Genomic DNA, 18,564 nt, shown 5'->3' with positions numbered 1-18,564 from the left:
AGTGCAAACATGGGAAGAATTTGGGTTGGAGGCTTGAGTGAGTCCCTGCAAGTTGCCACAGGAGTGCCAGCTGGGAAAGGCTCACAAGCAAGGAGGTTTGGTGGCTTTTTCTGTGGTCCCACTGGTTTTGCACTCATGGAATGCAGGGGCACCAGAGTCTCTGCCTAGGACAGCCTCCCCTCTTCTTGCAGTCTGGAGGCCCCTCCATCACTAGGTTGCAGAGGGCTTCCTGAGCATGCAGACATAATTGGAGACACCATTGCACAAAGCCCTGTTACAAAGGTTTGGTCTGACACAGGACCTGGGGACAGGAAAAGCCTCTCTGCATATGGGACACCACAGAGGAGCACCTTGCCTGGTTACATGCCTCTGAGAATGCCTGATTCCATCATGCACCTCTGAGCTGGTGGCTGCAGGAGCCAGAGCTGGTGAAATGGGATTTTATATGGGTGTGTGCAAGAAATTTTACCTGGTCAGAGCACATGCTGGTGTCTGCTGGTGTTAGGGAAATCCTTGTCTCCAACCCCACTCACCACAGCTCCTCTCTATCCCAGAAGTTGCCTGCAAACAGAGATGCTCAATCCTCTTTCATTGTCAGAAGCTCCTTGCTTGCTCCCTGGACTGGGGGGGCGGGGGGGGGGAGAGGATGCCAAGTGACAAGGCAAGGGTCTTGGGGAGAAACGAGTGAACTGGGGGCTCTGAGGGAAGGGAAGCAGGCAGGGAGAAGGAGCATGGAACTCCATTCCTGTTTCCATGGGGCCCTGCTGATCAGGCATGCAGGTGCACCTGTGTTGCTCAGCCAGAGCACTGGCCAAGTACCCCTGCCCTTTGGTCCCTCTTGAGTCCTCTCTAATCTGCCTTTCATGGACAGCTTGGAGGAAGGGTCTGCTCATCTGGCTGCTTTCCTCAGGGTGCAGATCACAGCATCCACGAAACTGCCAAAGACTGATGGCTGTGAAGGGAGAGTGTGCCCTGACCCTCCTCAGCAGCTCAGGCTGCATTTGGGGCTGGCCTCTGGCCAGAGGATGTTGCTGCTGAGTTGTCTTGAAAACACACAGAGAGCCAGGGACTTTCCAGGCGCCTGCTGCAGAGGCTGAAGCTGATCCTGGAAGGAAGGGATCTGGGGCCCCAGAGCTCTCCTGGCTCCTTTGGTAGCAGAGAGAATCTTAGGATGGACTGGTCCATGCAGAGGGCAACCTGAAGTGTCTCCCCTCCCTCTGCATCCCTTGTCCTCATACCAGAGAGGTGCTGAGACAGACTTGAAGGCTGTGGGATTAATGATCCCCCAGCTTCTCCAGCACATGGACCTGCAGTGGGAGAGTGCCCCAGATGTGGTTAAGGGTCATTTAGATATAGTGTTGGGGGATATGGTTTAAGGGAGAACTTTGTAGAGTAGAGATGCTGGTTGGACTCGATGATCCCAAAGGTCTTTTCCAACCTGAAATATTCTATGATTCTATGTGCCAGGGGTGGGGGTTCATCCAGGTGCTCAGCTGGGCATTGCTTCCTGTGGAGGCTGCATTATTAAGAGCTGAAACGACAATATGAGTGACTCCACATGGCTCTCCTTTTCCTGTCTTGATGCCATTGGTACTTTGGGTTTGGAGGGATGGATGACTGTGCACAGGACACCTCCAGGGGCCAGTTCCCCATGCTGCCAGGCACCCTGGGGACAAGCACCCATAGCTGACCCACTGCTGCCCATGGTCCCTGCCTGCCTCATGCCTGAAGGGGCTGCTGCCTGAGACCACATCAACCTGGGTGCTGCATGAGTGTGTGTGGAGAGCTGCATCCCCTCAGCTGAGCACTGGACCCATGGGTACTACCAGTGTGGGACCTCCCTTTTTCTCTTCTGCACAGGTGATGGAGGAAGCTCCAAGAGCACTGCTCTGTATTCCTACCCTGCCCCAAGCACCTAGTTTGTCCCTGAGGAAGGCAGCAAGACGCAGCCACTTGTAGAGCTCCTTGCCCAAGAGAAGGCTGCAGGGCAGTTGCTGCTAAGCCCCATCAGCCTGACTCCATCATTGTCCCGTGTTTGCTGAGGGGCTGAGATCCTGGGCATCTAATTGCTACTCTGCTTTCTGCAGCATCTTTGTCTCCCCCTGTGTTACTCATTGCCCTTGAGAACTGTTTATGAGTTATCAGGATTCTTATGATTTATGATTCTTATCAGGAATATGTGAGAACTCCTAGGGTTGCACCCCAGGGTGCAGGCAGTGAGGCCAAGGAAAGGGCTTGGCCCTCAGTGGCATCAAGGAGACCCTCTTGGAGCTCTCCATCCCATCAGGGCTCCTCAAACACAACTGGCATGGCAGCAGGACTGGGGTTGGATGAGGGACAAAGGGCCAGGATGGATGATGATGAACTGTTAGCATTGGGGTGGCGAAGTTGGGGATGGAATGGTGAAAGGAGATCCTTCCTGATGGAGGCTGCCTAGGGGGCTGGAGAGATGCTGGGACCCATCTCTTCTCAGAGGCACCTTGGGGCAGGGTGAGAAGCAGCAGCACTGGATGCATCAGAGGAAATACTATTAAATACAGAAGGAAATGTTTTCAGCATGAGAAGATTTCAAGCACTGGCACAGGTTGTCCAAAGAAGTTGGGAAATCTCCATTCTTGATCATTTCCAGACTATGATCACAAGAAAATGTGTAGCTCTCTGTCCATTTGCTGCTCAGAGCAGGACTGGATTGCTCAGGGCTTGGTCTGGCTATATGGTCATCTCTTTGGGTGGCCTTTACCACCACAGGGGTGTTCAGCTCCTTCAAGGTCCACTTCTTCACAGCCCCTGTCTTGCTGCATGAGGTAACACCATCTTGACTGAGTATTTTGTCTGTCTTGAACCTCAGGAGGTTCCCATCAGCCTGTTCCTCCAGCTTGTGGATGTTCTTGATCAACATCAGCTCTCCAGTTTGGTGTCACCACCAGTGTGTGGTGGGCTGTGCTATCTCCCCCAGCCCTGTCCCCACACATCCCGTCCCTACAGATGTGTTCAGCTGCTAGAGGAGGTCCCTGAGACAGATGGACAGGGATGGATGGCTGGGATGTGGGGTCACCCTTAGTCCCTACTCACTCATGGGGTGGCCAGCTGGCTTAGTATCACAGCTCAAGGTGGGGAAACAAAAGAGATTTTTCGTTTCCCTAGTGGCTTGGACACCAGCCAGGTCCCTGCCTGGAGAACAAACAGGCAAGCAGCAACACCCAGCCTGCCAAGAGCAGGTAGAGGCAGGCTGGAGGAGTGGGAAGGACACAGGAGCCCGTGAATTCATGTGGCTCTGAAGGCTGTGTCTCCGGTGTGTCCTCCCCCTGGCACCCCATGCTGTGATGGGCAGCTGGAAACAAGACGGGGCACATCTTAAAAAAAAAAAAAGGAAAAACAGGAAAAAAAGAGAAGAGGGTCTCGCAGTTTACAGGAATCCCCCCACCCTCCCACTTCTCCTTCACCCAGCCCTCGTCCGGCTGGTGGGATGACTGCCAGGCTGACCGAAAATGAAAGCAAAGCTTGGGCAGATAAATAGCAGCAGCCTCAGCACAAGGCAGCAGCTCCGGTCCCGCTCACCCCGGCCGTGCCCGGCTCCTCACCCACCATGGCTCCGCGCCTCCTCCTGCCTTTGCTCCTGCTTATTGCCACCTTCCTCCTCATGGTCTGGGCTCAAGGTGAGGAGCTCGAAGCCCTCTTGGGTGGGATGGGGCGGGGGGTGGGTGCTCGGGGTGTATCTGGGTGGAATGTACGGCGTTGGCTTGCAGTGCTTCGTTGGGCTGGGATCGTGTGTGTGTGCCCGGGCAACAGAACCCTCAAGCTGAGCAGCACGGGCAGGGGGATGAAGTGAAGTGCCTTTGCAAGGTACCCTGCCTCAGTTTCCCCTCTGCTGGCAGTGAAATCGGTGTCACTCTGGATCAGAATCCAACCTGGAACTGGGTCCCAGGGTTGAGAGCTGCGGCCCCAGAATCTCTTCCACCAGTGACACCGAGCAAGCTCTGTGCTGTCTGCTGGCCGTACTCTGCTCCCCCAGGGCTGGGAAGGTGCCTTGGCTTGGCAAGGGACTGAGATGCCACATGCTCTGCTTGCTCCCAGGCCCCTCAGCCTCAGACTGCTGCCTGAAGCACAGCCAGAATATTGTCCCTGAAAGCATTGTCAAGTCCTACAGACTCCAGGGACCAGAGTCAGGATGTCCTCTGCATGCTGTTGTGTGAGTACCCCGTGGGGTCAGGATGGAACTGGAGCAATTTGGCTCCAGCTGAGCCCTCCCTCCCCCCATGTCCTTCCCTGTGCCCACCCCCAAGCAAACCTTTCTGCCTGCACCCCCAGGTTTACCACCAGGAGGAATAAGAAAATCTGTGCCTCTCCCGCCAAACTCGATGTTCAGATGACGATGCAGAACTTGGACAAGAAGAAGAATGGCAAGAAAGACAAGAAGAAGGGGCAGCCCCCACGTCCCAGGGGCAGACCCAAGAGGCCGAAGCAGCAGCAGGTCTAAGCCAGGCCTGAAGCTGTAGGTGTGTGCTGGGGGGACAGGGGGAAGGAGGGGGAAGCAGAGTGATGGTGTGAGGGTGCTGACCCCCATGCTGACATCCCTCTATGGGAAGATGGATGTCCAGCTCCTGGGACTGAGCCTGGGAGGGCTGCCACAGCCCTGGCTGGAGCATGGAGGTCTTTAGGGCAGAGTTCCCTCCCGGTCTGTGCTTGCCTTAAAATCAGATTTTTTGCTGGGAGCAAGGCAATACTTGGGTATGGAGAAGGCAACACCCCCCTGGGCTGGGGTGGGCACTCTGTCTGAGACCCTCTCCACCTCACCACCCCCTCCTTGCTTTCCTGCCCTCTAGGACTGATGCTTTCCCCATAAATGACTGACACACCGCCTGGCAATGGACACCCAGTGATTGCCCACCAGCCCCGGGGCCGTTCCTGCTGCAGAGATCTCCCCAGCTGGGACCCCCTGCACTGTCTGGGTGCTTTCTGCAGAAGGGGTCACCCAGGTCCTCACTTGCCCCACAGCCAGGCCAGTGAGGACCTGGACCCAGATGGGAGCTGAGCCACAGCCCCAATTGGGAGATGAGCAGTCTTCCCACCAGAGGGGATTTTTGTAGCCTAGCAGGATGGCAGCTTTTCCTATGACTCTGTTGGGGGATTTTATACATTTGTTTTTATATTTAAAAGCTCTGCTTTCATACAGTCTTCCTGCAAGGCTCTACTTCTGGCTCCTGGTGCTTCAGAGTATCCTTTACACTGCAGGCTGGCTTTTCTAGAGGATTGTTCTTATTTTTATACCAAATAAATAAGAGCTGCATTCCCTCTCACGTGTTTGCTCCTTTTTAGCTTGCAGGGCTGTGGGGTGCCAGGCAGCTCCCATGTCCATGTGTCCCTGTCTGGGATGCTTGCTGGGTGCTGAGATGCAGAGTTTGGAGACAAGGGGGTGTGACAGTATGGCTACATGTATGGGCTCTTCTAAGTTTTCCTTTCAGCTTTTAAAACATGTTGTTGCAGTCTGAAGAAAGATAGTCAGGATTAAAAACCTCACTAAATTCTCATTTACTTTTTTCCCAAGCCTGATAAGCTCATGGTGAAAACTGCACACGAGGCTGTGCAGGTGGGGTGGGTGGAAGACTTTGCAATATCCATTGCAGACACATGGCAACTGTTTCAGAGCAGCTCTCACAAATATTTTGTAAAATGATATTGCAATTAGAGCAGGGAGAGATCTGCAGGACAGAGCTGGTGAAGAAATCCCATCTCCACATGCTTGTAAACTCCCCCCAGCCTGCTGAGGAGAAAGATGAAGGGATTTTTACAACAGCTGCAGTGGTGTCAGCTTGCAGAGACTTCAGATGTGGACTTTGGTCAGTAAAGGTCTATTAAGTTGTATAATTGCAATAATAGGATTTGCAGAGTATCAGCCTAACAGTATCAAAACAGGCTGTGTGTGGTAATTAGAGTCAAGCTTGGACCTGAGGCTTTCTATCAAAACCATTTATCTGGCTTCATTGCTTTATTAGATGGTCATTTAGGTTTATGATTTTGTGGCTGTGTAAAGAAACTGTGAAGTCCAAGATACTGGCCCCAAGCATGGTCTGGAGGTTGGGCTGGCTCCATGCTGCCCTTTCCTCCACATGGGAGGACTATGTCTCAGGCTTTTGGACAGGATGGGAGGCAATAAAATACATCCTTTACAACCAAACTCACTTTTTCTGGCTGATGTGATGAACTTGCCGAAGGGGAGGGGCAGGGAGGGCTGCATGGGGAGCTGCTCTCCTGACTTTTGCAGCCCCCCTTTGGTGCTGCATCCATGGGGTGCAGGAGCTGCTGGCACAGGGGAGGGGCACTGCACAAGTCCCCTCTCTTGCAGCTGTGTTGCCCAGCTGGGTGAAGATGTCCTGTCTGCTGAGCTGTCCCCACAGAGAGGTCCTGAGGTGCCAGCAAACACGGGGGCACAAGGTGTTTTCACAGGGCTTCTTTTGCTGGTGTCTCAGCCTGTCCCTCCAACTCTGACTCTCTGAACAAGCACTGTTTGGTAAAAGCAGATGCTCTGTGGCTGCTTTGGGAAAACAGCACTAAACCAAGTTATTAATGAGCTGTGCTCTGGCCTGGGCTGTGCTGGGAGCCTGGGAACTGACACCAGCACACAGTGCCAAGCCAGCCCTGGGGTTGTGGGGAACACGCTGCATCCAGCACTGTGAGGATAGCCCTGGACTCCTTCTGATGTTGGCTATGAATTGAAACAAGTACATTTGTGGGGAAAGTCACATGAAAGAGAACAAAGACACTTGTAAAATAATAGCAGAGCTCGCATAGCAGTGAAGCGGCAAGAATAAGAGAAAAACATATCCCAAGTAGTCAACAGCCCACCCTTGAGATGTAAGCCTGCAAGTGCTCCCCACAACTTGCCTTGATTATATCCTTGAGCACTAGATAGCAAACAGTGACTGATTAGACTCACCCCATTAACATCCCATGAGCCTATTAATGTATCATGTCATGTTTTAGGACTGGCTGGTAACAAAGGGCCATGTACCCACTCACTTCCTCTCCCCCATTTCAAGATGGCAAGGAGGAAATCCACCTACAACCTGGTGAATCAAGACAAGGACTAGAAAGGTCTCACTCACCAATTACAGTCACAGGCAAAACAGACTCAGCTTGGGAAAGAAATCAGTTTAATTTATCATTAATCAAAGCAAAACACGGCAAAGAGAAAACACAAACCAGAGCTCGAATATTTCCCCCCACCCCTCCCTGCTTCCCCGGGCCCAAATTCCTTTGTTCTTGGAATCCCTACCTCCTCCCCCCCAGCAGCACGAGGGAACAGGGAGTGGGGTTTACAGTCAGGATGTCACAGGTTGTTTCTGCTGCTCCTTCCTCCTCAGGGAGAAGGATTATCCCATGGGATAAAGTCCTTTGCAAACCCCTCCAACGTGAGTCACTCCCACCAGGTATCGAGTCACAGCTGCTTCTGGCAAAGTCCCCTCCTCTTGGCACAGTGTCCTCCATGGCTGCACATCCACATCTACTCCACTCTGATCCTTCAGGGACTCTCCACTGTGCTCCTCCATGGGTTGCAGGAGGACAGCTGCTATCTCACCACAGGATGTAGGGAAATAGCTCTGTTCAGGCCCCCTCTCCTCCTCTTTCTTCACCAACCTTGCTCTGGCATTGCTCTCAGGTTCCCTAGTATTGCTCTCTCCTCCTCATCATCCCTCTTTTGCCTTGAAGTCTTACAGATAGTTGTTTCCTCTTCTTAAATATGTTAATTGCAGATTTGCAATGGGTGGAGGTGCATTCATTCTCACTGATGTCCTCAATATTGGCCAGAGGTGGGGTTGGGCATTTTGGAGCTGAGGAAGCTTTCAACATCTTCTTACTGGACCCATGCCCTCCCCTGCACCACATCAACCCAGAACATATTTGCATATTAAAATGCCCACCCATGGGCTAGAGGGACCCCAGCTGACAAACATCCCCCCACTCTGAGCATGCATAGGGAAGTTCTCTAGCACTATCATTTTAGATGGGAGCAAAGAACTAGTCAGCCATTCGTGTAAAGGAATGATAGAATACAATGAGAGATAAAGCAGTTTGACAAGTTTCTGTGTATAAAAGTGTCCCCTGTATTTCGGGAAGCTGAGCTCCCTTTGTGCAGTACCACCCAGCTGCCTTTCCTGTGCACAACTGGGTATTAAAGTAAATATCCTAACTGTGTCTGGATTGGCTTCTCACACACAGGGTGGTGGGCCCCACTTTTGGATCAACAGCTCTTCTGCCGGTCACAGTGTCAGGAGATTGTGAAATGACTGAAAAAAAAAAAAATGAAAAAAAAAAAAAACAGCCCTATAAGTGATGTCCAGCTGAAGAACTCTAAAAGCAGCAGAAGCAGCAAAACAAAAGCAGATGGGAGGAGCAGGCTGGCACATGAAATGTATCCTCATGTCTCTGCAGCTGCATATGTCAACATTGCATGTGTATTTTTGTGTATTTTTTCTTTTCCTTCACATGGTGGGTGGGAATTTGGCTAAAACAGGTTATAAGGACATGCCCATGGGGGGGAGTATGCTCAGTAAGACCCTGAAAATTACCTTAAAAGCAGGGCTTTGTGGAAGAGCTTATGCTGTGCTCGGGTACCTGCTCAGGAAGACACATGGGCATGGATGCACAAACTCAGCCCAACATGTGCCTGTGCCTGCACAAGTGTGGGTGCTTGCACACCACTTCCAACTTCACTGCAGAACACTGATTTTAAGGAAACCAAAGTGCCAGGGTTAGTGGGAGCCTCTTGCTAGTGAGACAGGTGGCTGCAGTGCTGCCACAATGAGATGGTACCAGTGAAACATCTTCAGAAGATGTCCTGGAAGAGACTGAAGGGAGAGGAAATGGGCTGGGATCTGGAGTGTGCAGCAGGGACCAAAATCTGCCCCATGGATGAGCAGAATCCACAAACTCTGACATAAAGGGGATGTTGTACTGTGATCCTGCATGGAGCAGAGGTGGAGGGTTCAGTTGCACCCCACTGTGGGGCAAAGCAAGGTCTTTGTATGTGCAAATACAGCCCAGCACCAATGCCCTGTGTGATGGGGCAGCAGGTGTGCAAGGGAGGTCGATGGTCCCCTGGACATTCTGCAGGAAAGGTGTGGATGTTGGAGATGTGTCAAGCAGAGCAAAAAGAGTTAGGAGAGATTGGCAACCCACTCTGGAGCAGAAAGGCTTCAGTGACAGCAGAAAGTAGCCAGACAAGACAGAAAATAAAGAAGTCTGGAACCCAGGCCAAATGATTGGCTCAGGTCAGATGATGCACAGATGATGCTCTGGGCTTCGTCCAGCAGTGGAGACTGCTGGGCTGCAATGATGGGCTGAGCTCCAGCAAGGCTGACCTAAAGACTCCCACACCAGGTTTGGCCAGACATCCTGTGCTCTTCCTGAAATGCAGGTGCTGCAGCAGCCCCAGGCATGACCAGGGCTGTTTCTGGGCCTCATGTGCTAGAGGGTCTATGGTTTCCTTTTGGTGCTCTCTCCATGGCCCTCCTGGGGTCTGCCATGGTCTTGAGAGAAGAGATGAGGTGGAGAAGTGGGTGGTGGGCTATAGTGGCTCCTACCCTCCCTGGCCCAAGGTATTTCCCAGTCCTGACCACACCTTGGCACAGGCTGTCCCCAGCCCAGAGCCTCCTCTCAGCCCTTTCTCCTTGCACTGAGTCCCCAAGTGCACTTCTTTCCCTGCTCTCCATCTTGCTGACTGGAGATCCTCAGCCTTGGGGAGTCCTTGTGCTGCTGGTCTTCCTTCCACTTCCCCAAACCTCCAGGTTCCTTCACTTCCCTCCCCTCCCATCCTGCTAGGGATTGCAGCCTTGTTCCTGGGCTGCAGCTCTCCAAGGTGCAGTGGAAGAGGGTCTTGTCTCCTCTGAGGATGACCTGCATGGGGGCAAACACAGTCATGTCCCAGAGCTGCACCAGACCAAGAACCTCACAGTCTCCTCTACCTGATGTCAGCCTAGCTGCCAACAGAGCAGTCCCCAGCGTTTTTGGTCCACTCCATGTGATTTTGGCACTGTCTGCAGGTGAGTTTGGTCTGCAGACCCATGGGGCATCACAGATCTCTGAGCTGTTCTCCAGCCCATTCTCTCCTGAAACCCCTTGACAGGGTGCAGAGAGAAGGACAGACCGTGTGATACAGGGAGCCAGGTCCATCCCATCCTGCTACTGCCGTCATAACATGTCCAAGGACACCTGCAGAAAGCACCCAGCTGGGAAACTCTGAAGCCCAAAGGTGTTGCCAAGGGACATAGGCATTTCAGGGACCTTGAGTGATAGCTGCTCACCTTGTGGGGTCAAGCAGGACACAGCTGAAGGGTCTGGACCCTGATGCCCATAGCCCCCAATAATCTCAGCATCAGTGGCACTCAAGGCAAGAAGTGTTAGGACCTGGATGGGCTCTGACAGAGCAGGAATTGGCACCTTTCTGCATCTCAGCCAGACACTCAGGACCATCTTTGCATCCTCTGGGCAGAGTAATGGCTTGTTTTCTCCCTTTCTGCAACCCCTTTTGAATCGGACTGACCAAGTCCCCTCAACTAGAGGAGATCTACTGGGGCCCTGAGCCCTGTGGGCTGGTGGTGATCTCAGTCTCCATGTCACAGAGGGTCTGGGGCTGTGATGGGATTGGTGTGGGAGGCACTCTCATGGTGGGAGTTGAGAGGGAAATTGAATCAGCTGCAACTCCTGCCCAGTATTTCCCAATGAAGTGAATGCAGCCAGGCCAGATTCTGCCCCAGGGACTGTCTTTGCCTGGAATATGCTGAAATTCCCCCTTTGCCCTTTCCAGCTCCATAGCTCAGAGGTGGAAAGCAGACCATCACAGTGCACCCCAGAGAGGATGCTGGAGCCCATGGGCTGTGTAGGGAGCAGCTGATGTGGACTGCTCCTACAACTGGCAGGTCTCTGGGATGTTGGTAGTGTGGCTGGTGGTCCACAGGCAGAGGCCAGGGATGGAGGTGGTGCCCACACGACCCAGTTACGTATTGATGTCTTGGACCTTCTCTGGTGATATTCAAAACCTGCCTGGATGCAGTCCTGTGTAATGTGCTCTAAGTGATCCTGCTTTAGTGGGAGAGTTTGACTAGACAATCTCTAGAGGTCCCTTCCAACTCTGACGATTCTGTGATGATTCTGTGGTTTCCCATGAGGATCCTCTTCCAAGCATGGTTTCCACTTTAATTAATAACTGCATTATCAAGGCTTCTGCAAGGATGGGCGTTGAGGGATGCTTCATTTGGACTGTGGTGTCCTTAGGGCTGGAGCTCCAGTGCTCCCAAATTGCCCTGGATGAACCTGAACTGGGTCAGCACACAGGATGATCTCCTCTCTTCCCAAATCACGCAGGACCCCCTGACCATTCTCTGCCCATGTAAACTTCTGAAGAGCGTGGACCCAAAAACTTCCTCTCTTCCCCATCTATACAGTCTCTACAGGTCCCCAAGGCTCAGCCCTGCAAGAATGGGACTGACCTCCCTGCATGCTGCAGGGATGTTCTTCTGAGATGACCATTCTCTTAGAAATCCCACTGACCCCAGTGAGAGGGGGGAGCCCATCACATTCCCCTTTCACAATGTGAGTGGAAAGCCCCTTTCCTCACACTCCCATGCCCTCCTGCAAAGCAGCATTGCCTGGAGAAGCCATGCTTTCACTCACTTGGCACTCAGACAGCTGCTGGGAGGAGGCAGAACATCTCTTTCCTGCTCATGTGTCAGCAGGGACTGTGGGCAGCACCGGGGCAGGGGGTCCCCTGCAGACAGGAATAATTAAAAGTTAATCTCCTGAGGATGCATTCCCAACACTGAGCATGCTGCTCCCAACTTGAGGTGGGTGGGAGCTCCTTGTGCCTGGAAAATGGCAGGGGACCACCCCGCTTGCCAGGGGGACCAGGACCCCTGCAGTGCCTAGAGGAGGGTCCCACAGGATGGAACCTCTAGCATCCTCACGTAAGCTGCAGTAGCTGCCAAACCCACAGAACATGCAAGCAGATGCGGGTTTGCCATGGGGCAGCATCCCCATCATCCCTCACCGGTCAGTCAGGGCTCTGCTTTTGTGGTGCCCTCTTCAAAAGAGGCTTCGAGCTGTTAATCCAGCCCCCGGGGAGGAGCCAGCTCTGGGTTAGGACAGGTTGCTTCTAGAGGTCTGGCCACCAGTAGCCAGGATCTGGCATCCTCCCTGCTGTGGCATCCCTTTGGCAGTACCCGAGGTCATCAAGTGGAGCTCAGGTCACAGAGCCCTTTGTCTCTAAACCCACAGGATGACTGACACTAAGTCACTGTGGCTTGTCCCCATGTAGGTGTTTGTGTCTGTGTGAGGTCTGTGCAGCCCTCTCTGCTAAGAAAAAGGCATAGGTATGGTGGTCCTGCTCTAGAACTTCTTCGCCCCTGGTGGAGAAATACATTTCCCACTATGAGTGTGAATTCCCTTGGGTGGAACTGTGCTGTTGCCTCTCTTCCTGTCCCATGGCCCCTCCAAGAATAGCCTGGCTCTGGAGTCTGTCCAAACCTCTTATGAGGCAGTGGGCTAGAAGCAGAGACGCCTTTCACCCCAACCGTTTCCAGGCTGCACAACCTCACTGTTCTCAGCCATCCCACATGGCACCTGCCAGGGCTGAAGTAGGCTGGTTAAGGGACATCACTGCAGGTGGCACTCATGTTGAGTCATCAATCTCCAGGAGAAGCAGCCCCAGTCCCTGTTCTCTGGGGAAGCTTTGCAGCAGGAGCTCTGCTCTTTGCTTCCTCCAGTGCTGATGCAGCCGGAGGGCTTCTGGCACCCTGTGCTCTGCACACAGCCTCAGTGGGGGATTTCTGCTCTTGTGCTGAAAAAAAAACAACCTGTTTACAAGAAGCTCTGTAGCTGCCTTTGGCCATGAGCCTGCTTACAGGGCCACCTGGAAACCAGGATGAATCTTGGCTTGTGAGATGGCAGTCTCAGATGTAGGCACTGAGGAGGGCAGGAGGAGCCATCCAGGCTCCTGTGACCAGATGGTGAAGCTCAGGGGGAGTCAGGCATCACCCCACTACCAATATATACCTCCAAAAATGGGGCTGGGGTAAGTTGTCCCTGATAGCATCAAGTGGGTTGAACCCGTGTGGTATCTAATGGGACATCCCAGAGATGTCTCAGAGGAGGGACTGGAAAGTGCATGGGGTGAGACCCCCCCTGATGTAATTGTTCAGGGCGCCAGGGTGATTTCCCAGGAACTCTGGAGCTGCTCTGGTCCTGACCAGCAGCCCTATGGCCTGGGTGCTGGTTGTGGAGAAGGCAGGGGGGTGTTTGGCTCGGGGGAAAGGAGGCTGCAGGGAAAGGAGCTGGAATATGCGGGAACTGCTCAAATATTAAAGCCCAGCCATGGTTAGACGTTGCAACTTCCCACCCTTCTCCAAAGGAAAGTGAAAGCCAGTGGCTGGAAGGATAAATAGGCATCAGGGAGCACCAGCAGCAGAGTGCATGGAAGCTGTGCAGAGCTTGCCTCTCTCACCCTGAGCACCCCTGCCTCCAGCTCATCCTCTTCCAGACTCGGCAGCAAAATGCAGCAGCTGCATCTTCTCTGCCTCAGTCTCCTGGTGCTGAGACTTATCCTGGATGGTAAGATGGAACATCTCAGGATGCTTTCTTTTGTACTAGAGGGGGTCTATTCCCGTTTCTTCCTATTGCATTTCTGGCAGACTTTTAGGGGGACCCATCACTGAGTCTCTATTGCAGCCCTCCTGAGGCCTCTGCTTGTAACCTGCCCCACAGGGACTCTGCTTGGTCAGAAGTCCAGGCAGAAGCCTGCAGGGTGCTGGGGCTGGAAAGCTGTGCTTGGGAAAGGCCATGGAGCAATCCTGCCTCCCAGTGCCCTAACCCAGCTTGTGTGTGCTGGGATGAGATGGCCTTGGTCTGCTTCTCCCCTGCACACTTTGAGGAGCATCCCTGGCACCCTCCGGGTCAAGGCAGCTTGGGTGCAGATGGCAAGGAAGGAAGTTTGTTAAGGCAGATGCCTTGAGCTGCTCCAGCAAACCCTGTTACCTGGGGTCACAGGTAGCCCTGGGCACTACTAGCCTTGATGAGCATTAACAGTGAGAACCACGATGCTTGGAGGGTGACCCTGTAGTGAAGCACAGGCAGCTGTGTTCCTTGGTGTGGGGTGTGCTGGTCATGGCATAGCTGCAAATCCAATGAATGCTCCAGCAAATACAGCAGAAGCCACTCCTAGGGATGGGCACCTTCAGTACTGCAGTGTCCTTAAGTGGGGTCAAGACCCCGGTCCAGGTCCTGGGGGCTCAGGTGCGCAGAGGGGCTGCCCTCTGCCAGCCTCCTGCTTCTCAACACCTTTACTTTCTGCCAGGAGAAGGACTCCTGGCGCTGGGGCATTGGGGGTGGGGCGGGGCAGCAAATCCCCCGGCTACCTGTGCAGCCTGGGCAGCGTGCAAGAGCATCACTGATGGGCACCATCCTGCCCCGCATCCCCCCGCACCCTGCAGGCTCCCCCTGGGTGAAGGCAGAGCCAAGCTGGGGACAGCAACCTCATCCTGCGTGATGTGTTCCTCCTCCAGTGCAGGGCGGGAACAATGTCCTCGACTGCTGCCTGCGGACGAGGGAGACGCCCATCCCGGCGCGGATTGTGCGGGATTACCGGCTCCAGCTGGTGCAGGATGGCTGCGACATCCCGGCTGCTGTGTAAGAGCCTCGGGGTGGTGATGCCTGAAGGGACAAGAGCCCCGAGGTTTTAATGGCTGAGGGTTGTACCTGCAGGCAGGTAGGGAGAGAGGCAGAGCTGGGTGGGGGATAGATCTGGAGCTGGGTTTGATGAGGGAATGAGGTAGAGATGTGGAAGAGATCCTGGAGATCAGAGGCTCAGTCAGAGCAGGACTGACCTACCAAGAAGAGAAAACCTGGCACAAAATTCAGGGAAGAAAGACATCCCAAGGTGGAGATGGAGGAGAGCAGTGTGGGTGGCAGTGCGTGAGAGCTTGGGCTGTGACAGGGTATCCCCAGAGTGTTCTGCTCACCTCATCTGGTTTTTTTGCCCCCGTGGTCCTCACAGGTTCATCACCACAAAGGGCAAGCGCCTCTGTGCCCCTCCCCAGGCCCCATGGGTACTTCGTCTCCAAGCAAAGCTGAAAACAAGCTCTGCCAGGAGGGTAAGAACCATCCTTGTGCTCAGACAGCAACAGGGACAGCTGGAGGGTGGATTTGTCTGCCACCAAACAGGCTTGTCCCACTCTTACTGGGATGCTGGGTTGTTCTGGAATGTGCTCTAATAAGGCACAATGCTCCCTCCAACTGGAAACAATATGGTTCCTCTGAAATCCCTCTTCCACCCAAAATAAATGAGGATCTGGGGCTGTTTGTCCCAGTCACCATCTTTTGCACTTAATGCCACCTTGGGCTGAGCCCAACAGATGACACAGCAAAAGGCCCTGGGAACAAATTGCTCCCCACTTCTGCCCTGCAAATTTGGAGCTTGCAGCTCATGCATCTCCATGGGAAGGCCTTGCAGTGAGTTTGGTGGGTGCTACACTTCCATGGTTCAGCCAAGGGTGGTCACCCCTTGATGATCATTACCAGCCATGGGGATGGAACTCTGAGGGGGGTTCCTGCCCAGAGGATCACACTCATCACACATGTTCTTTTCATTTCTCAAGGCCAGTCCCCAGGGCAAGTAGACTCTGAAGAAACCTGTGACCAGTCCCAGCACCTGTAGTGGGGCCAAATTCCAGCTGTGAATCTGAAGCTTGTGGAGACCACCTATTTTCAACTCCATCTGCAAGTGCTTTGGACTGGGCAGAGCCCTGCCTGCTCTCTCTTCTTCCTTCTGTCTCTGGTGTGGCCCAACAGACTGCATCAGGCTGAACTAGGGGATGCTAGACCAGAAACTCTGACTCCTTTGCAGCCTGGAAAATGGTTGATGGATTTATTCTGTGAGAAGAGTTTGGAGGGTCTCAGCTTCCCTTTTACTACAGCAGCTGTGATCTCTAGCACTTGTCTGATCCTTTTGATTTTCATTGTCAAGCCACAAGCTTGAGTCCTTCTGCATCCCTGGGAAGGGCCTGCCAGGAGGGAAAAGTGTGAGGATGGAGGAGAGGGCTGGAGGTGTTCCTCACTGGCCATGCTCCACTGCTAAGCACAACCTAGATGCCCTTGGGCAGAGTGGTTCGTCCCTCACTCTCTGACTTCCCTGTGCTGTTTTATCTCCTGCCCTTCCTTGAGCAACTAGAAACAGAACTATATTAATGTGGCAAGGGCAGAGCAGGCAGGGATGTTGCCCTTGGCCCCTGCTTTCCTCAGGGACACTGTTTCCCTTCTTGGTCCCCCACCCAGCCTGCCTGGGCATGGATGCAAGAGCTGTGTTTGTGCTGCTTTCCTAGATCTGCTGAATGCAACCATTTTGTTGTGCAAGCTGCTGCTTTTACCTCTTTTTAATTGTACTGTGATTTTGTTAAGTAATAATAAAAAAAAAAGCCAGTGAGTGGTTTACCTGCCTTGTGTTTGAGCCCAAGGGAGGGGTGTATGGCCAGTGCTGCCATGACAAAGGGGCTGCTCTGGAGTGCAAGGCTAGGGAAAAGGACATAGGGGTGAGGAACATGTTCTGCAGCAGCTAAGTTGAAGTCTCTCCTGGGAGTCTCTCAGCACCTTGGAGTGGCAGATCAGGATGCTGGAGCAGGTTTCCAGGGGGTTCTGTTGCATAGGTGGGGTGGGATGGAGTGTGCCAGTATTGCATCATCCAGCCCAAACCACTTTAGTCCTGACAGAGCAGCTGCTGGGATGGAGGTCCCCATCTCTCAGGTCCCATGGGTGTGTGGTACTGAGATGAGGAGCTCCAGGAACAGGGTCTTTGTCCTTGTGGTGAAGGAAAACTGAGGCACAGTGTAGCTGATCATGTCTGCCAATTGCTCTGGCAGTTCAGTGCTTGCTTGCAGGTGAAGGGAAAGAGCTTTTGGGATAAAGGAAACTACAGACCAGTTGGCCTCACCTCCATCCCTGGAAAGGTGGTGGAGCAGCTCATTCTGGAGGTCATCTCTAAACACAGGGAAGAAAAGAAGGTTATCAGGAGCAGCCAGAATGGATTCACAAATGGAAAATCATGTTTGAATAATCTGATAGCCTTCTATGATGGTGTGACTGAGGGGGTAGATGCAGGGAGAGCAGTGAATGTTTTCTACACTGAGTTTAGCAAGGGTTTTGACACTATCTCCAATAACATCCTCATAGCCAAGCTCAGAAAGTGTGGGTTAGGAGAGTGGACAGTCAGATGGACTGAGAACTGGTTAAACAATAGAGCTGTGCACAGATCACAGAGGGCTGTGATCAATGGTGCTGAGTCCAGTAGGAGACCTGTGACTAAAGTGTTCCCCAGGGGTCAGCACTGGGTCCAGTCTTTTTCAACACCTTCATCAATGACCTCAATAAGGTGTGACAAAGTGTATCCTCAGCAAATTTGCTGATAATATGAAACTGAGAGAACTGGCTGTGCAGCCACTCACCAAAATCAGGACAGACTGGAAAGCTGGGCAAAGGGGAACCTAATAAAGTTCAACAAGAGTAAGTACAGCCCCTGCCACCTGGGGAGGAATAACATCATGCACCAGTACAGATTAGGGGCTGACCTGCTGGAAAGCATCTCCAAGGAGAACGACCATGGAGTCCAAGTGGATAAATAAATTATTCATAGGAGAGCAATGTGCCCTTGTGGCCAAGAATCTTCTTAGTGCACCCCAGGAGAGTGTCCAGCAGGTTGGGGGTGCTTCTCCTCCCCCTCTACTCTGCTGTAGTGAGGCCACATCTGGAGTACTGTGTCCAGACCTGGGCTCACCAGTTCAAGAGGGACAGAGGTGTACTACAGAGAGCCCAATGGAGAGCTACAAGGATGATCTGGTGACTGACATATCTGTCATGTGAGGAAAGGCTCAGAGACCTGGGCTGTTTAGTCTGAAGAAGACTGAGAGGTGGTCTTATTAATTTTTATAATATCTGGAGTGGGTGTCAAGAAGAAGGGGCCAGTCTCTTTTCAGCGGTGCTCTGTGATAGGATGAGAGGCAATGGACATAAACTGGAACACAGGAAGTTCCTCTTCAATATCAGGAAAACCTTTTTTACTATGAGGGTGATAGAGCACTGGCACAGGCTGCCCAGAAGAGTTGTGGAGTTTTCTTCTCTGCGAACTTTCAAGACCTCTCTGGGTATGTTTCTGTATGACCTTTTTTGGCAGGAAGGTTGGACCTGATGATCTCCAGAGGTCCCTTCTAACATTCTGTGATTCTATGACACGGATGCAGGTGAAGACACCTGCTCCTGGACACATCCATGGACAAGGCATAGAGGACACCCTACCAACCCCTGCTGCTCATCACCAATGAGCTCAAAGTCCATGGCTATTTTTCTCCCAAACTTTGGATCTTCTGGGTCTGTACATTGAGACCTACGGTCTTGCTGCCCAAAAGTGGCCTTATGTCCCTTTGGGAACTTCCCTTTGTCCTGGGCAGTCTGTTTGGACAAAGCTGATCCATTCATCTGAAGTGTGGGCTGAATATGCACAAGTGGGATTTGCATGGCCAACAGCCAGGC

General features: G+C 52.9%; 2 protein-coding genes across 2 annotated transcripts; both read left to right on the top strand.

Moving 5' to 3' along the window:
* Nucleotides 1–3,508: 3,508 nt before the first annotated feature.
* On the top strand, nucleotides 3,509–5,292 carry LOC139789925 (C-C motif chemokine 21-like). The gene is made up of 4 exons (XM_071731061.1): nucleotides 3,509–3,656; nucleotides 4,075–4,189; nucleotides 4,309–4,496; nucleotides 4,824–5,292. The coding sequence occupies exons 1-3, from the start codon at nucleotides 3,587–3,589 to the stop codon at nucleotides 4,475–4,477; spliced, it is 354 nt and encodes a 117-aa protein (XP_071587162.1). The 5' UTR covers nucleotides 3,509–3,586; the 3' UTR covers nucleotides 4,478–4,496; nucleotides 4,824–5,292.
* Nucleotides 5,293–13,426: 8,134 nt separating this feature from the next.
* On the top strand, nucleotides 13,427–16,442 carry LOC139789538 (C-C motif chemokine 19-like). The gene is made up of 4 exons (XM_071730415.1): nucleotides 13,427–13,602; nucleotides 14,553–14,676; nucleotides 15,044–15,140; nucleotides 15,645–16,442. Exons 1-4 carry the CDS (start codon nucleotides 13,545–13,547, stop codon nucleotides 15,663–15,665), a joined length of 300 nt encoding a protein of 99 aa, XP_071586516.1. The 5' UTR covers nucleotides 13,427–13,544; the 3' UTR covers nucleotides 15,666–16,442.
* Nucleotides 16,443–18,564: the final 2,122 nt, after the last annotated feature.

This window comes from Heliangelus exortis, chromosome Z (genome assembly GCF_036169615.1).
Source record: "Heliangelus exortis chromosome Z, bHelExo1.hap1, whole genome shotgun sequence".
Lineage (NCBI taxonomy): Eukaryota > Metazoa > Chordata > Aves > Apodiformes > Trochilidae > Heliangelus > Heliangelus exortis.
Note: the sequence above shows the minus strand (reverse complement) of the source record. Positions and strands in the feature narration are given on the sequence as shown.